The sequence below is a fragment of the Pimephales promelas genome, chromosome 23 (genome assembly GCF_988280905.1).
Source record: "Pimephales promelas chromosome 23, fPimPro1.hap1.1, whole genome shotgun sequence".
In the NCBI taxonomy this organism is placed as follows: Eukaryota; Metazoa; Chordata; class Actinopteri; order Cypriniformes; family Leuciscidae; genus Pimephales; species Pimephales promelas.
Window position 1 is genome coordinate 11,399,966 of NC_142791.1, and position 18,089 is coordinate 11,418,054.

Sequence of the window (18,089 nt, forward strand, 5' to 3'; positions counted from 1 at the left end):
TATATATATATATATATATATATATTATACATAATTTCATAATTTTACTAATATATATTTATAAGAATGACATTTTTTGTGTAAAAATATGTAGTAAATATTGACATGTAAAAAAAAAAATATGGTCCTAAAAATAGGCTATTTAAAACAATATATAAATGATAGTTTAAAAAAAAAATATTTTAGAGAAAAAACCTGGCCAGGTTTTAATACGATCCTGCTAATTAGCAACTGTCGTAAATAAAAGTTAAAAAAATTGTCCTTAACTGTGTCTAATAGTGGCTTAATCCAAATATAAGTAATCCATATAATCGAAAAATAATCCAAATTATTTTCAAAGTATGTGCAAGTAAAAGATTTAATAATGCCTAATGCACTTCAAAAATATATGTACAAATATTTTTGAAGTGCATCAGGCATTATTAAATCTTTTACTTTTTTTAGAGAATGAATTTCACTTATCAAACGAGGGCGTGCACATTTTGTTTTCTTCTCAGTTCATCTGATAGAAATACAAGCTCTCATTTGCATGCACACAACAGATCTGTATCTAAGTGAGGCGAAGACTTACTTTCGAGCTCTATTGCATTGTGTTGACACAAACAGGAAAAAAGGAAACATAAAATAGACAAATGAATTATCACAACAGTTAAAATGTGGCATGATTATTGTGTTCAGATCTGCCAGCAATCTCCATCAACACAGTCATCAGGTGATACACTTTTATATTGACGTCCCCAAAATCCCAACACAAGTCCTTTCAGCACATCATCCACAATCGTCCATCCTACTTGCCTTTTTCTGCATTATCATTTTCGCACTAGCGGCCCCAAACTATATTGGCGAAAATAAGAGCGTTTTTCCTTACAAGATTCCACAAACATTCCCTTCTGATCCGTCCCCCGATTGCCATTGTTAAACTTACCAAACTACAAACTACTCATAATAATAATAATTGTTAGCTACTAAATTATTAAAAGACAACTACAATACTTTCAACCATAAAACCCCATTAAATCACTTTTTTTGTGTGTAAATTTACCACATTTCACATTAACACATGCAGCAATTTTCCATCTTTTATCCATATTTCTATAAAAACTCACATGTCATTAAACAAATTTACTCTAAAACCTGTTTTCAACTAAAAAATGATTTTTGTGTGTGTTTTGGCCGTTCATTTACACGTCAACAGCAGTGTTTTGGGGACCTAAAAACGCAAACTTTTGAAAACAGGTTTCAAAGTGCAAGTTTTTGAAAACAATACCGTTATTGTCTCTGTGTTAACTACAAAACCTTGACATCCAAAAATGAAGCAACTCTTTTCAAAAATCACAAAAAACAAACAAAAAAACAAACAAACAAATGCAAAATAGGTGCGGTTTCATCAAGTTGTTCGAGTTGACAATGGTGTTATTGGTAACCTACAATGAACGCGTTCATATTTTGGGCGAACGTGAACTGAATGTACTGTATTACTGCCTGATGAACATTACTGTGAACGCATTCATTCTGGTGTATGTGAACACACCATCTCTCAGTTTGACTTCGTACAGATTTCTATAGAGCCTTCCAGGCGAAACAGGCCTTACTACTGTATGTAGCGAAAAAACACCAAATCTGGCAACACAAGACACCAGTGTTGCACCACTGCCGCCGTCGACAAAGCAGCGAGCAAGGAGGTGTCGTATGATCGTTTAAACAGATTTTATGAAGAGGGTCGGTGAGGATGGGAAAAATCAAACTATGAACAGAACTAATTCATTTTAAAATGTGTGAACTGAACTTTCAACTAGTTCATGTAGAAAGTGAACTTTCCCAACACTGGTAACCTAGTAACCAACAGTAAATAAAACACTATCAACAGACACAACCGATTAGTCACGTGGGTTTAATGTTCGCTACGTCCGAATTTATCAGGCAAATGCGTTTCAATCTTCGCACAAGTCAAAAAACATTTCAAGCGAGCGTAAAACCTTTTTAGCAAATTATGAGATTTTTTTAACAACATTTGCCATTTCCATCACATCGCCATCTACTGGCCTGGCATGAATAATACAACGTTTACACAGATCTGTGTGAACCATCATTTTGACAACTTTGTCGTCTGTAAGCGAAAAACGTTTCAGTTTTTTGGTACATTGTTGCCGTGTAAACGTACCCCAAGTGATTCGTAACAAACAACAGCAATTAACAGGACATTAAAAGAAAGACGTTGTAAAATGACATTGTGACAAAAGCATAGCATTCATAGCATTACACTGTTAAAATATCTGGAAAAACTATTTTGAAAATGACTTTAGCTAGGAGCTAATTAAAAGCAGCGATTCCCTTGCATGACTTTTCCATGGTTTTTCTATGTTCTAAAGTTCAAAGTTCAACTTTTAAAAAATGCGCCTCTAGACTGTGCTTTTTTTTCTTCATTTCCCTACCCTGCATGTTTTGTGTGAATTAGAGCCCAACCGATAAAAGATTTTGAAGTCCGATACCGATAAAAATATTTTTGGGTTTTAAAATCCAATATTCCGATATATCGCCGATATTTTATTTATTTATTTTTTTTAAACTGGACATAATAGTCACAAATTTTGTAATGCTTATTTAAGTTAAGAGAACTGATGGGGATGTTCTTTTAATTGTTATTCAAGCAATGTATGTATCGTGCCCAACTCAACGAGTGTTGCCAACAGGAACGGTGTACAGTGCCCTCTGGTGGACAAACTATACAACTCCAACACTCATGACATGGTTCAAGCATGTTTCGTCCGTTTTTATTTTATTTTTGAAATATTCATTTATCGGCCATTATAACTGCCGATACCGATAGTTTGGAAAATGCCTAATATCGGCCGATAATATCGGTCTGCCGATATATCGGTCTGGCTCTAGTGTGAATGGCCCCTTCCGCCCCAAACTCATCACCACAAATCCGTAACATTTGTACTCTTTGGACACTCAACCATTATCTTAAACAATAAAGTAAATATTTTAACACCATCTTTGATAAAAAGACACTTTAAAAACCAGCAGCTTATTACTAGAGCATGTCAGATTGCTCCTGACCTCCATCATAGCAGCAGATGTGCTGTGTGGGAGTCTTGTGCCGCTCATTTAGCTAGCAACTCCCTGGCCCAAGTGTGCTGATCCTACAGACCCCACTGTTGATTAAAGCGGGGGGTTGGAGGCACAGCAGGCGGTGCATGGGATTTTACAGCTGGCACCACCCACGCAACCACCCGCCCCTCTCCTCACGCTCTGCATGCGCATACGTGGACGTTCTCTCCTCGTCCTCAAAGCCAACGTTAGCAACCTTCTTTGTGACGTGCCATCAGCAGCGCATTTGCTTATCGCAGCTCGCCACCTGTTTCCACAGCAAAGGACAAACAGACCTCCAAAAACAAGATGTACTCCTTATTTCCTGTGTGGTCCTGGCATGTGTAGGACACGAAGATGGCCTGAAGATAATTTCAGCGCTATGCTAGACTCGCTCGCCTAGTACTGATGCATGATAAGAACGGCTTCGATCTGTGGAAATCGATCCTTGTCGTCCTCATTATGCAAAACGGCATGATTTCCATGTTAAAGGACACACGGCGAAGCTATTAGTGCAGACAGGGCCAACTGGGAAGTTTTAGATTTGGCCTGCAATAGCAGTTTCCTGTCTTTATGCGTTTGGAATGGGGCCAGGTGGTCTTCAAATATAAAGGACACTGAACAGAAAAAGGGAAGCGAATTAAAGTAGAAGATAGAATACCACCATGGTCTGTTAAGATGAGTGTGCACACATCTGAACGGCCGTATTGATGCTCACATATAGTCTAAATGAAAGCATGTGAACTCATATACAACCATAAAAACACAGGAGCACACACTAATGGTTTTGCAAAGAGCCGGGAGCGAATTGACCATTAATCTGTGGTGTCATGTGTGAGCAGTAGCCTGTGGTTTATGTGCGCTGGCTGAACATTAGCCTGCTCGCCTGTATTCCCAACATCTCTCCTCCAAGCAATCTCAGCCTGTTTTCTTTCAGCTATGCATGCACCTATAAAAAGAGCCAGAACATTGTTGTGACATTACCCTCAGCGTTATTAGTTGTGATGTATCACGCAAACCACAGCCTGACGGCGTCTAATTCCATCCCGTGGCAAGAGTGAAGAAGAGCAGACAAATCAGAAGTTTGAATACATTGTCTCTACCATCAACTTAACATAATGAACCAAGGTGATTTGCAGTGGTTGCTAACGGCTAGCTGGTGGTTGCTAAGTCTTCTATGTGGTATCTGGGGAGTCGCTAGAGGTTCTGGCTTGTTACTAGGTGGTTGATGGGACATTCTAGTTTAGACCTGGTTCTTGGCAGCAGAAGAAGTGTGGGCTGAAATAATAGATGTGTATTTTTGTTTGTGTGGGGGGGATAGATAGATATATAGACAGACAGACAGACAAAAAGACAGATAGACAAACAGACAAATAAACAGACAGATAGACAAACAGATAGACAGACAGACAGACAAACTAACAAACAGACAGACAAACAGATGGATATAGACAGACAAACAGACAGACAGACAGACAGACACACAAACAAATAGACAGATAGACAAACAGAAAGACAGTCAGACAAATAGACAGACAAACAAACAGACCCAGACAGACAGAGAGACAGACAGACAACTAGATAGACACACAGAAAGACAGAAAGATGGACAGACAAACAAAAAATGGATAAACAGACCCAGACAGACAGACAGACAGGCAGAAAGACAGTCAGATAGACAGACATACAGACAGACAAATAGATAGACAGACAAACAAACATACCCAGACAGACAGACAGACAGACAAACAACAAATAGAAAAATAGACGGACATACAAATAGATAGACAGACAGACAAACAAACAAACAGATACAGACAAATAGATAGATAGATAGATAGATAGATAGATAGATAGATAGATAGATAGATAGATAGATAGATAGATAGATAGATAGATGGATAGATAGATAGACAAAAAGATAGATAGACAGATACACAAACAGACAGGCAGAAAGACAGGCAGATACACAAACAGACAGGCAGAAAGACAGGCAGACAAAGATACAGATAGACAGACAGACAAACAGACAAACAAACAGATATAGACAGACAGACAGATAGATAGACAGACAGGTAGATAGATAGACAGACAAACAGATAGATAGACAGAAAGACAGACAAACAGACAGACAAACATACAGAAAGACAGACAGACAGACAAAGAAACAGATAGACAAACAGACAGACAAACAGATGGATATAGACAGACAAATAGACAAACAGACAGACAGACAAACAAATAAATTGACTAACAGACAGATAGACAAACAGAAAGACAGTCAGTCAGACAAATAGACAGACAAACAAACAGACCCAGACAGACAGATAGACAGACAGAAAGAGAGACAGACAGACAGACAACTAGATAGACACACAGAAAGACAGAAAGATGGACAGACAAACAAAAAATGGATAAACAGACCCAGACAAACAGACAGACAGACAAACAGACAGTCAGATAGACAGACATATAGACAGACAAATAGATAGACAAACAAACATACACAGACAGACAGACAGACAGACAAACAAACAAACAACAAATAGAAAAATAGACAGACAGACAGATAGACGGACAAACAAACAGATAGACAGACAGACAGACAGACAGACAAACAAACAGATAGACAGACAGACAAATAGATACAGACAAATAGACAGGGAGATAGATAGATAGATAGATAGACAGACAGATAGACAGACAGACAAAAAGATAGATAGACAGATAGACAAACAGACAGGCAGAAAGACAGGCAGACAGACAAAGATACAGATAGACAGACAGACAAACAAACAGATATAGACAGACAGACAGATAGATAGACAGGTAGATAGATAGACAAACAAATAGATAGACATACAGAAAGACAGACAGACAGACAAATAAAGGGGCCGTTCACAGAATGCATTTTTCCATTCCACTGTGCTACTTTCCAATTGTTTTCTAAACGCGCTAGACGAATGTCTTTAAGGTTGTGCTCGTGTCTTTTGCAGCATGTCATGCATGACAAGCCATTCTAAAAAAATCCGGCAATAAAGTTAAAAGAAGTTCAACTTTTTAAAAATATATTTCTAGACCTTGTGCTTTTTTTCATGCCACTCACTGTCTTGCGTTTTTAACAGTTTTCAGCTGTGTGAACCGGCTTAAACAGATTGGAAGATAAACAGTGCAGTCTTATTTCAGTGTTGTTATTTAAGCACAGTTTGCCTTTTACATTCAGTTTTTCCGATTTAGCTAATTATGCGGAAAGGACATATTTCAATAAAGAATATTTGTCTTTATGAGCATCATAGTTGATTTAGCTAATTATAAAGACCAGTGCGAGACAAAACAAACAAAAGGGATTCAATACTCTCATCTAAATGCGTGAAACGTTTCCCCTCAATCTCAAAATGGCGAAAACACATTTCAAAGCTTAACAGGACAAATAAATCTTATCACTGAAAAATTGTAATGTTTACTTTATAGATAGCATTAAACTGGTCACAACGCTAACATCATAGAGAAGATGAAAAGTAGGACAGAGTGATGAATAAAGTTTAAATGAGGAGAGAAAAGAGAGAAAGGAAGACAGTCTGACAGAACCCTAAAATGAAAGGCGGCGAAACTTGTCCCTTGACACCTTCATGAATAGTGAAACAGGAGTAAAGGACGATAGGATGTGCTCTCCACATCCGTCATGGTTTCCAGTTGCTTTAGAGATGCTCCTTATTCAATATTAGCTTACACGGCCCACAATAACAGCGCTAGCCATGGACTTCAAAGCCATTCACTGCTTTGATACTGTTGCTTTGAGATAAACACAAATTCAGCTCAGTTCAATTACAGTATTTCCTTAGGTCTTGTTGAAGAGTGTCTCCTGATCATTTCAACCCTTTCACAGGTTTTGGTAAAGCACTTTTTGAATTATGATATACTTCTGAAAAAGATTTTTCTTGTTCCAACCCCATAAGACTTTTTTTCATCTTCAGAACACATATTAAGATATTTTTGATGAAATCTGAGAGCTGTCTCACTTCTTCATAGGTTGCTAGGTAATTTCATCTGCCTGCCCAGAAAAGTGAGTAAAGACATTGTTAAAATAGTCTTAGACATTACAGTGGCTCAACCTTAAGTCTATCAATCTTTTCAGAAGAAAATAAATAGTCGTTATTTTGGTTACAAGTATTCTCGTTGCTTGATAAACTTAAAGGAATAGTTCACTTCAGAATGAAAATTCTGTCATCATATACCCTCAAGTTGTTTCAAACCTGTGTGAATTTCTTCTGCTGAACACAAAGGAAGATATTTTGAAGAATGTCAGGAACCAAACAGTTAAGTGGACCCATTGACTTCCATAGTAGGAAAAAAAATACTATGGAAGTCAATGGGTCTAACTGTTTACTGACATTCTTCCAAATATCTTCCTTTGTGTTAAGCAGAAGAAAGAAATTCAAGCAGGTTTGAAACATCTTGAGGGTGAATAAATGATGACAAAATTTTCATTTTGAAATGAACTATCCCTTTAAGGTTGAGCCCCTGTAGTCACTTGGACTAATGTCTTTACTAACTTTTCTGGGCCAGCAGATTGAAATTACATAGAAGCCGATGAAGGAGTGATTCAGCTCTCAGATTTCATCAAAAATATCTTCATTTGTGTTCCGAAGATGAACTAAAGTCTTACGGGGTTGGAACAACATGAGAGTGAGTAATTACTAACAAATTTTTAATTTTTCGGTGAACTAACCCTTTGACAATTGATCATTGGTTCTGTACCTTTTAGAACCTTGCATAAACGTATTAGTAACAACAATAATTAGTGAATGAGATAATGAAATTCTGTCTAATAGAGCGAAGGTGATAATCGTGGTCGATAGTTAATATCATGGCTGATATTAGATTACACACTATTTTGACTAAATGAATTAAATGCTATAATGTACTGTACTATATAAAAAAATAGATATTCACTTTGAGATTCGCTAAAGGTTACATTTAACAGCATTATACATTTTTTGCTTTTTTAAAGATTACTTTTAGAGTAAGTAATTTGGGGTCAGTAAGATTAAAAATAACAATTTTATTCTGCAAGGATGCATGAAATTGATCAAAAGTGACAGTAAAGACGTGATGTTGCAAAAGATTTCTATTTCAAATAATACTGTGCTATTGAAAAAATAGGAAAAAATTACATCACAGTTTTCATAAAAAGCAGAAAATCATCTAAAATATCATGTGACGCTGAAGACTGAAGTAATAATGCTGAAAATACAGCTTGAACACAGGAATAAATTACATTTTTAAATATATTCAAATAGAAAACTGTTCTTTTAAAGGGTAAAAATAGTTTACAATATTCTTGAAATTTGATCAAATAAATGCAGTCTTGGTAAGCATAAGAGACTTGTTTAAACTTTGCATTTCAATTGCATTTCTACTATGTTTACTCATTTGAATAAAACAATCCTTTATATATATACAGACGTTTAACATAACCTACTCTAATTAAAAACAAAGATACACTCTAAAAAATGCTGGGTTGTTTTAACCCAACTTTGGGTCAAATATGGACTAACCCAGCCGTTGGGTTAAATTTTTACATTACATTTTTAACCCAGCATTTTGGGTTTGTCCATATTTGACCCAAAATTGGGTTAAAACAACCCAGCATTTTTTAGAGTGTAGTAGAATTGTTGGTGTGTGTGTGTGTGCATGTTGGGGGGGGGGGGGGGGGGGGGGGGGGGGTGATATGTACATGTAAAAGATAGAAGTTAATTCAGAATGCTGAAGTCTCAGTTACTATTAATGGATATTTCAGCTTTGGTGGACGCTCATAATACAAGATTTGTAATGTTTCCTTTAATGTTTCAAATTGTATTTCTGAGAAAAGAGGGTTGCTGTGGTAAAGACTCATGGTAAAGTGCTTTATAACCCAACTTTAAAGGCCACAATTTCAAGCCAGTATCTCTGAAAGTTGCTGAAAGTAAAACATAGTGAAGAAACTACAAACCAAGAAGGTTTCAGCTGAAATGAGGTGGTTTTATATTACCATTTTCCCTTTTGTGTATGCCAAATAATCAGTCACTGGATGAGTGTGACATTTACAGGGCACTTACATCCACTTTTAGCTGGCTCATAAATACCAAGAGTGAGACTGATGGGGGGAAAAGCAAGTGTCCTTACTAGTGCCTTACCGAGGGCTGAATTAACTCTATAATGGAAGAGCAGAGCATCAATACAACGAGCGATACTAAATATCTCACATTAGCTAAATAGACACGGTACAAATGCATTTACCCATTCAAACAGGACAAAAATCCATTAACAATCCATTATCAGCGGCTCCTACACTGGGCTACAGGTGTCAAACAATTCAGAGCTGGAACCGTTTAACTCTCACTAAAAAAACAGAGACTGTGAGAAGTCCTCAAGGCTCTACAGAGGTCTGACTTACTGGTGAATGGCTTGAAGGAACTTGCGTTGGTGTTTCCTGACTTTGGCGTGGTCCATCTTCCTCACCAGCTTGGTGTTTTTATAAATGAGCCACGTCTCCCTGAGAACATTAGCAGCTGTGTTTTTCACCTGTGGGAGAGAGTTAGCATAGTAGCATTTATCACACGGTTCTGCTGAGGCTTCCTGGGCCCTGGTGTTTGAACGTGACTTACTTGGTTTGCATAATATGTTTTAGTGTAGAGTAAACCTGGGATTTCAACTGGAATATTTAACTTACTAGCAATCAAACAAGCTAACTAGCTGCTTGCAAGCTAAATCACTAGATTTAGCTAACTAGCGGCTCTTGTTAAAACAATACAAGTGAATGGGACAGGAGGTGCAAAAATGTCTCACACAAAAAAAAAAAAAACACACAAAAAAAAAAAAAACGCCATAAAGGTTCACCAAAAACATCAGTTTTACCAGTATATAGCAGATAGGAGACTGCTTAGGAAACCAATTTGAAAAAAAAAAAAAATTCTTTTGGTAACACAGTCAGATTTCAGTCGTTTTCTCCATAGAGAATTGATTTTTAACAATGACTTTAAAAACCATTAAAAAGATAGAACTAACATGACAGTTTTTAATCAATTGTATATGCTTGTTGAAACCATCAGCCTACATTACTCAAACTTTTGTTTTCAATAATGTGTTCAACGTAGAAAAACTACATTACCCATAATTCTGCAATGATTCTGAATCACGACAAACAAATTATCTTTGAAGAACTTTTAAAGAACTATTTAGCGTCCACCCACTCCCATGAGGCACTGCAAATGACAAGTCAGTTTCTCTATGGCTGCATCCGAAATCGCATACTTACCTACTATATAGTAGGCGACAAACAAAAGAAGTATGTCTAAATTCATAATACTCATAAAAGTGTAGGCAAAACGTACCTGGATGGCCTACTACTTCCAGCGAGATTCTGAAGTGTGCATGAACACTTTCCTATCCCATGAGGCCACGGGAGAGGATTTATGAATGGCAGTGAACTGATGCGGGTAGATCACATGATAAATAATGACAACGAGAGGAATGTAGTGTGTCTAGATTATATTCATACTATATGGAGCATACTTTTTAGTGAAGTAATTACTTATTCAAAATTTCGGACACAGCCTATTCCCTGTATTTGCAATGCTTCATGGGACTGTTCCATCATTAAAGTTATAAAGTACGCAGTCTTGTACTTTTGTCTTTTTTGCTTCAAAACAAAGTTTATATTGTTGTGATTCACCTCATAGCTGGTTTGTTTGGTTCGTGGCTTATAATTTTTCCCATGGAAAAATACTTCCAAGGCAGCTCAAAAAGTGGCCCTCTATTGGCACAGCATTAGGATTACTCCTCTGTTAGTTTAATTGACTAATCTTTAAATGTGGCCCAGAGAACTCAAAATTTTGCTATTTGAATATTTAGCCGATTTCTCGACTGGTCCAGTCTATTTCCCACATTTCTGTCAGGCCAAACATTATTCCTGATGATCTTCTTCTCAGAAAGCTTATAAAACCAACCACTAAGGTTAATTTGTTTATTTTGAGCAGAGTGTCACATTAAATTAATTCACACATTTTGTTTATATTTAATAAATGCATCTTATTTTCCAATTTGCATAAGCTGGATATTATTTTCACAGGTTTGCAGGGATTAAGAATAAACTGTGACATAAGTCGCCACAAGGCTAAGATTTGGGTTTTCAGACTTACCCTTTTTGTCAGCTGGGTGTCCATCATAAAGTTATGTACATGTTTTTCGGCTTTGGTTAATTCCAGTTTTTTTGCGACCACAGCGACCACCAAAGCAGTGCATCCGGCACCCTGACAAGACAAACACCAGCCTTAAACACTCAGTCAAAAACAAAAGCTCTGTTACGCAGATATTCGCAACTCACCATGATGCCGGTGAGGAGACACACCCCTTTCCCACAGTATGTATTTGGAACCATATCTCCATATCCAATCGTTAGAAAAGTTATTGAGATCAACCACATGGCTCCAAGGAAATTGCTGGTTACATCCATATTGTCATGGTATCTAGTAAATTGTAAATGACATATTAGAAAAACAACTACAGTTACTATACATTGACTGACTTAATTGTAAGTTAATAAATCAGCCATGAAAATGTAGCTAATTTATCTGGCATTATAGACGTAAGTAGTGTTGACTGACTCCACTACAGAGTATTGGACATGCTGGTGTTGCTGTAAGCTAATACTTAATTGGCTAATTGAGAGATCTAGCCTGTTGGGACACAATTGACTTAGTTTCCAAAGCTATTTAACTGCAGTTTAAAAGGTTAGGAGATGTGATACTCCATAGGGTTTAACAGCTTGAGAAAATGGCACAGTTTCTTTTTTTTCTCACTGAAATGATACATTTTGATACTTAGACACTTAGTTTGTAAAAATCACCTAGTAACTGTGAATTATTACAATTGTATAATGAAACATGAATTCATGATAATTATATAGTTAATATAAGAAAGAATGAAAAAAAACTTCCAAAAATCACCAAGTAACTGTGAATTATTTTTTGTACATATATATTAATATGTAATTGTGAGTGTGTATTCTAAAAAGGTCATCAATGTTATTCACAACATGATAATGATAATAATTGTAGTTATGTATTATGTGTGTGAAGTAAAACCTGTGAATTATCACTACCGTTTATATATATACATGATTGATCTCATTTCTGAACTGAATTTATGAAGTCATGATAATGAATTGTATATATATATATATATATATATATATATTCTTTAGGTCTGACTTAAGGATCTTGTCAGAGCAACAAAGTGGTCCACCTTTCGCACGCCCTCACAGTCCAGGCGGCGATGATCCACAGAGAAATGGTGAAAACCAGCAGCACTGTCCCGGGACATATAGTCATGAGGGTCTTCATGACAAAGCGTGTGTTGAAGTTTATCTTGTTGAGGGCACCGATACTGCGTGACGAAGCATCGGTAAAGAGTTTGCTATGCAGCAGCATGACGCGAGCAATGAGGTACAGACGGAGAAACATGGGAATGGACAGGATTATATCCACGTCGGCGTCCGTCTTGGAAGGGGCGTAAGAAAAGGCTAGCCGCGCCGTCCACGTGAAGGTGTAGTTGCCCGGGATGGGGTGTATGGCGCACACCAAGATCTCCAGACAGATGAAGAAGATGCGCTCGTAGGTCATGGCTATCCTCCAGTCGTCTGCGGCGTTGTCCACCATGAATAGCTATTTGGAGAAAAAAATGTAAAAGCAAAGCTGTAGAAGCAGGAAAGAAACAAAACAATTTCATGTTTCTCCAGAAATGTAAAACAGTATAGGGTAAGAAACTTAATTCAGTTTAAAATTGTAAATAATAATTATGTAATATATAATTTTTAAAAATAGAATTCTTTGCAAATAAGTCCAAATATCTCAAGTATTTTTTTCTTTAGCAGCAAGGAGTTATTCAGTGCACATCAGTGGAAACCCCACTAGACTGTATTTTCAACCTTGGCCTGTCAGATTTTGCCAAGGTGCGCTGCTCAAAGGCTTCTCTCGGGTTTCTCTCCATTTTCTCTCCACTCTTGCTACATAGAAGCTCCCTCTTTCTCCTTCTTCTCAATCCCATAAATATTTCCATAATATAAAAGTTTCATTAGTGCATTAGTGCAGATTTCACTGTTAACTTTTTAACAGCTATGGTTCCACAAGTATTTTCCCATTTTTTAATAATTTTTAAATGATTAAAAAAAAAATCTCACAAAATTAAAACTTCCCATTTCCCTTGCAGCATCATCTCATCTATTCTCTGATGATGTGTTAACTGGCGTGAGGGCGGGGCAATCCATTACTCACATGAGATCCACCAATAGCAAACCACAACCATCCAATCAATTCCCCGTGGACAAAATCAAGTCCCACACTTAATTTGTTCTTGTTTGAGAAGCCGTTTCACTCAGACATAAGTCACAATAGAGAAGAACAACATATTTAGAATCGATATTGGTATGTTAAAAATCAAAATCATGTTTTAGCGCAGTCCTAGAGTGAAAAACACATCCAATAAGTCACTGCAAAAGACGTGGCCAGATTTCTGAATGCACTTTTTAATGCTGTCAAATCAAGTAATCCTGACTAACATAAAAGTTTATGTTTATATTATATATGTGAGTATATATATATATATATATATATATATATATATACAGTATGTATATACACATATATGTAACAGGAAGATGTAGACACAGAATACACAGAAGATCTAGATTCAAATGGGTAACTTATAATAATCCAAGAGGTAGCAATCCATACAACGAATACATACACCATAGAGTTAACATGGTGTGCTGATGCAGGATCTATACAGTATGTGTGTAAATGGACACGTGCACACGCAAGCTCTCTCTCTCTCTCTCTCTCTCTCACACACACACACACACGTTTATATAATATATATATATATATATATATATATATATATATATATATAAATGTAATACTACACACCTACACACAGACCCACACACACACATACAAACTTTTATGTTAGGTGCGATTTATCTATTTGACAGCACTGTGTATATATGTACACACATACACACACACACACACACACACACACACACAGGCCTATAGCTTAACAGAGAAAAAACAAAGTCACACAGTATTTTCATGTTTTCAAACAGCCATTCAGATTTTTGTATTCCCCATGGTATTTTTCAAATAACTCCAAACACAAGAGTTTAGAGACAAGAGATCATCTTCATCTTCTATTCACTGTAGCTTAGGAAAACACTTTGTTTGTGAATGCCACCAAGTCCTAGTTTTATGTAGCAGCAGTGTCTCCAGGCACAAGACCAAAAGCACAACTCAGTTTAAGTAGATGTGCAACGGAAAAGAAGGAAAACAGAGATTAGTACTCAATTGACGGCAGGCTAATATTGATGTCAGACAGAACAGACGCATTGCTACCGTTCAATTCTACTTTAAAATGTTTACTGCACAAACATTTGTGTTGGGAGTATGTAAACTCTTTTACATAATTTGCAATGTTTCATGGGAATGGGCAGTCAGAAACTTATCTAAAGGCTGGCCCACACTAGAAGATTTTTCAAATCTCATCAGATCTTCAAAATGTGAGAGACCACAAACATGAAGATAAATAAGTTATAAATGTAACCGGTTTGTTCCTCTAGTGTGTGTGGAGTGCCACGATGTGATGTACAACACACACTAACAGATTGATTCACAAACAACCAGAGTCCCAGCTGAGAACACGGGAAATCTCACAAAATCTCTCGCAGCCAAACGTGACTGTTTAGAGTAAACAAATATGGCGGACGACCAGCAAGAAGAAATAGTGATAATAGTGTTTACCATCAGCTCGCTTTCTGATTTGGTATCGCTTCGTTCCACGTGACAACCTACAGAGCACATTTGTCCTCGGGGTTCCCTCGCACAACAGGATTTCTGATCGTAAATATTCAACGTGTTGGATATTTACGATTTGAGATCAGTGTGGTCCCAATGATTAATTCACTCTCACACATCTCACACAGGTCTGCCAACTTTTGAGTTCAGCATGGAATGACAATTATTGGGATCACAAGATGTGTATTGTGACTGTCAAAACATTTGGTAAATAAAATGTTATTAGACAACATGTTACAATGTTTACATGGTACAGTGACTGGTGCTGTATTTTAATATTGACACAAATCCGTGTCAAAACTAGATTCAATTCGCTTCAAAATCAATTAACTGCGATATACCAGGTACAGTGCATATTCATTTTCTCAAATGCTGTAAACTACACAGAATACCGTCAGCTGACACTAATATTAAAGGTAAAAATTAACTAATTTGTATACAATACAATAATTGCATATAAAGCAGTTTTTTATTATATAACAATACTGCTATAACATTATAAGTAAAAAACACTATAAAAAGTACAAATATAATTAATATTTAGGCTAATATAATGCATTTTTGACCCCTATCTGGAGTTTATTCTTCTAGCTGAATATTGAGTTTATGGTCACTGAATGGCTTTTCTGAGGTAAATGTTACGTCACACGACAGTTGGTTGAAACACTGATTGAGCGATTACATGAGACATAAGTTGTACTGTATCTTTCAACATTCCTTCTGATGTTCATTCATGTTTATTTAATGCTATAACTAGTAGTAAAGAGGAAGGGATGATCGGTTAACCTGGCACTACATTCACAAACCACATTCATTGTTTGCATTTCATGATAAAATTGACAGAATTAGAAAGCTGACACTTTGTTTCATATCAAAAATAATAATTATAACAATAAATTATTCATATAGCACTTTTCAGGCATAAAATGCAGTTCAAAGGGCTTTACATAAAAAATGATATAGTTTAATAACAACAGCAACATCACATTCAATAAAAAACATGCGCCAAAATAAATCAAATTTAACCTTCTCTAACTTGTCTGTCTTACTGCGTGAGGATATGGATGTGTGGCGTGAGCGAACAGTGTCGATTGAGAGAGTCTCACACTGAATGTGTGAGAGTTGGCAGCCCTGCCCCACACCGTAGATAAAATAATCTGTACAACCATCGTGATAATTGGGACTTCACCTAGGATTGCCAGAAGGGGAGAATTGGGCCCCAAAATCGACCCGATTACCTTGTAGTGTGTGGGTGCCTTAAAGGGTTATTTTACCCAAAAATGAAATGATTAATAATTATCCCATGATTTTACTCATCCTCAAGCCATCCAAGGAATATACTGTATGGCTTTCTTCTTTGAGCCAAACATAATCAGAGTTATATTTAAAAATATCCTGACTTTTCTAAGCTAAAAATGGGAGTGAATATTTACTGAGATTTTGAAGCCCCCAAAAAAGCACATCCATGATCCATCAATCCATAAAAAAAAGTAATAAATACAGCACCAGGGGTTTAATAAAGGCCTTCTGAAGTGAAGAAATGCGTTTTTGTAAGAAAAATATCCATATTTGTACCTTCAGCCCTATTAGTTTGGACCGTGAGAGTTGTCTACTCTCACCTAAACTTAAACGCGTTGCTACGCCTACATCACACATCATGGAAGTTACCGGAAGCTAGTGATTACGGTTTATAAAATTATAAATATGGATATTTATCTTACAAAAATGCACCGCTTTGCTTCAAAAGGCCTTTATTAAACCCCTGGAGCTGTATGGATTACTTTTATGATGGATGGATTCACTTTTTGGGGCTTCAAATTAACTAGTCACTATTCACTCCCATTATAAAGCTTGGAAGAGCCAGGATATGTGTTTGATATAACTCAGATTGTCTTTGGCTGAAGGAGTAAAGTCGTATATACCTAGGATAGCTTGAGGGTGAGTAAATCATGGGACAATTCAAATTTTTTGGGTGAACTAACCCTTTAATTGGTCCAGGTTTTTTTACTATTATGGAGCGTGTAGTTCTTCACTAGAAATTCTTCAAAAATGAAGTTGAAATCTCACTGATCTTGATACAGTAGGTCTGTCTTGAGATTTGAAAGGTTTATTTTGTTATCGTCGAAAATTGATTTCTCTTTTGAGATAGTGAATGGTATTTTACTTGCGGAAGCAACCGTCAGATCCCTGCCCTTCCTGCCGTTCTGTGCCGATCATATGCGGTTTCATCCTGTGCATTCAATCACCTCAAGGTACCCGACAGTCAACATCAGCGAGCGATATTTCACCAGAGTGGTGCAGTCAGCACAATTCAAAGGCTTCGGCTGACAGATTTTATCCAACAAGACTGTGGCTATCTGATATGAGAAAGGCGCAAACGATGAACCCCTGATCCAATATGTGCAAAAGGGTTTCTTGCCTTCTCACAGCACAAGGCCATTCCCCGAGTAATGAGTTTATGCGGTGCGTAACTGAGTTATGATTTAATATGAATCTTGCTTGAGGCGTTAAGAGCTAGCTTCAGTGCTGTCCTGTGGTTTTCTCCTCGCTTAGTATAGCACATGTATATAAAACCTTAACGCTTGGACAGTTTAATCACATTTATGGTCACTTATTTACTCAACCTGGGGTGCTTGATCCACAGTATCTGGATCATCATACAGGTGATGTCTGATTGAATCAAGTAAAACCACAAAATATAAACTGGCACCTTGCCAAATAACCTTGATTTAAACCTTGGTTCCTAATCTCCAAATTCCTCAATAAGAAAAACAGCACCACTTCTGGAGACAAATGAGATTAATAACCTGGATCATACAATATATTGAGTGATAATACATTAAAACATTAATCTAAATGGTGCTTGACCGTACAAAAGGGTGTTGACTGCCAGCATAATGCTATACTACTGTTGCGAATGACTTCTGAGTAGTTATTGGCACTTATATGCTAGGATGTTCTGGCTAGTTGCTAGGTGGTTGCTATGGCATTCTGTGTGGTTTCTAAGTGGTTGCTAGGCTGCTCTGTGAGGTTTCTAGCTAGCATTGCTTTCTTCAAACTGCATGATTTGAGGTATATATCCATAACAGAGAAAAAGCAATTATT

General features: G+C 36.7%; 1 protein-coding gene and 1 pseudogene across 3 annotated transcripts in view; both read right to left on the bottom strand.

Moving 5' to 3' along the window:
• Window positions 1-18,089, bottom strand: part of kcnn2 (potassium calcium-activated channel subfamily N member 2) — a 38,621-nt gene that overhangs the window by 9,894 nt on the left and 10,638 nt on the right. The window contains exons 3-7 of one of the 3 annotated variants that reach the window (XM_039677202.2): window positions 12,379-12,797; window positions 11,459-11,600; window positions 11,274-11,384; window positions 9,530-9,657; window positions 572-580 (exon numbers count right to left, since the gene is read on the bottom strand). In XM_039677202.2, the coding sequence (XP_039533136.1) occupies window positions 572-580; window positions 9,530-9,657; window positions 11,274-11,384; window positions 11,459-11,600; window positions 12,379-12,797 (809 nt within the window). Of the gene's footprint in view, window positions 1-571; window positions 581-8,838; window positions 9,287-9,529; window positions 9,658-11,273; window positions 11,385-11,458; window positions 11,601-12,378; window positions 12,798-18,089 lie in introns of those variants that run through there. The other 2 variants (XM_089126101.1, XM_039677203.2) reach the window with 2 other exon arrangements.
• On the bottom strand, window positions 3,884-5,761 carry LOC148969411 (uncharacterized; annotated as a pseudogene).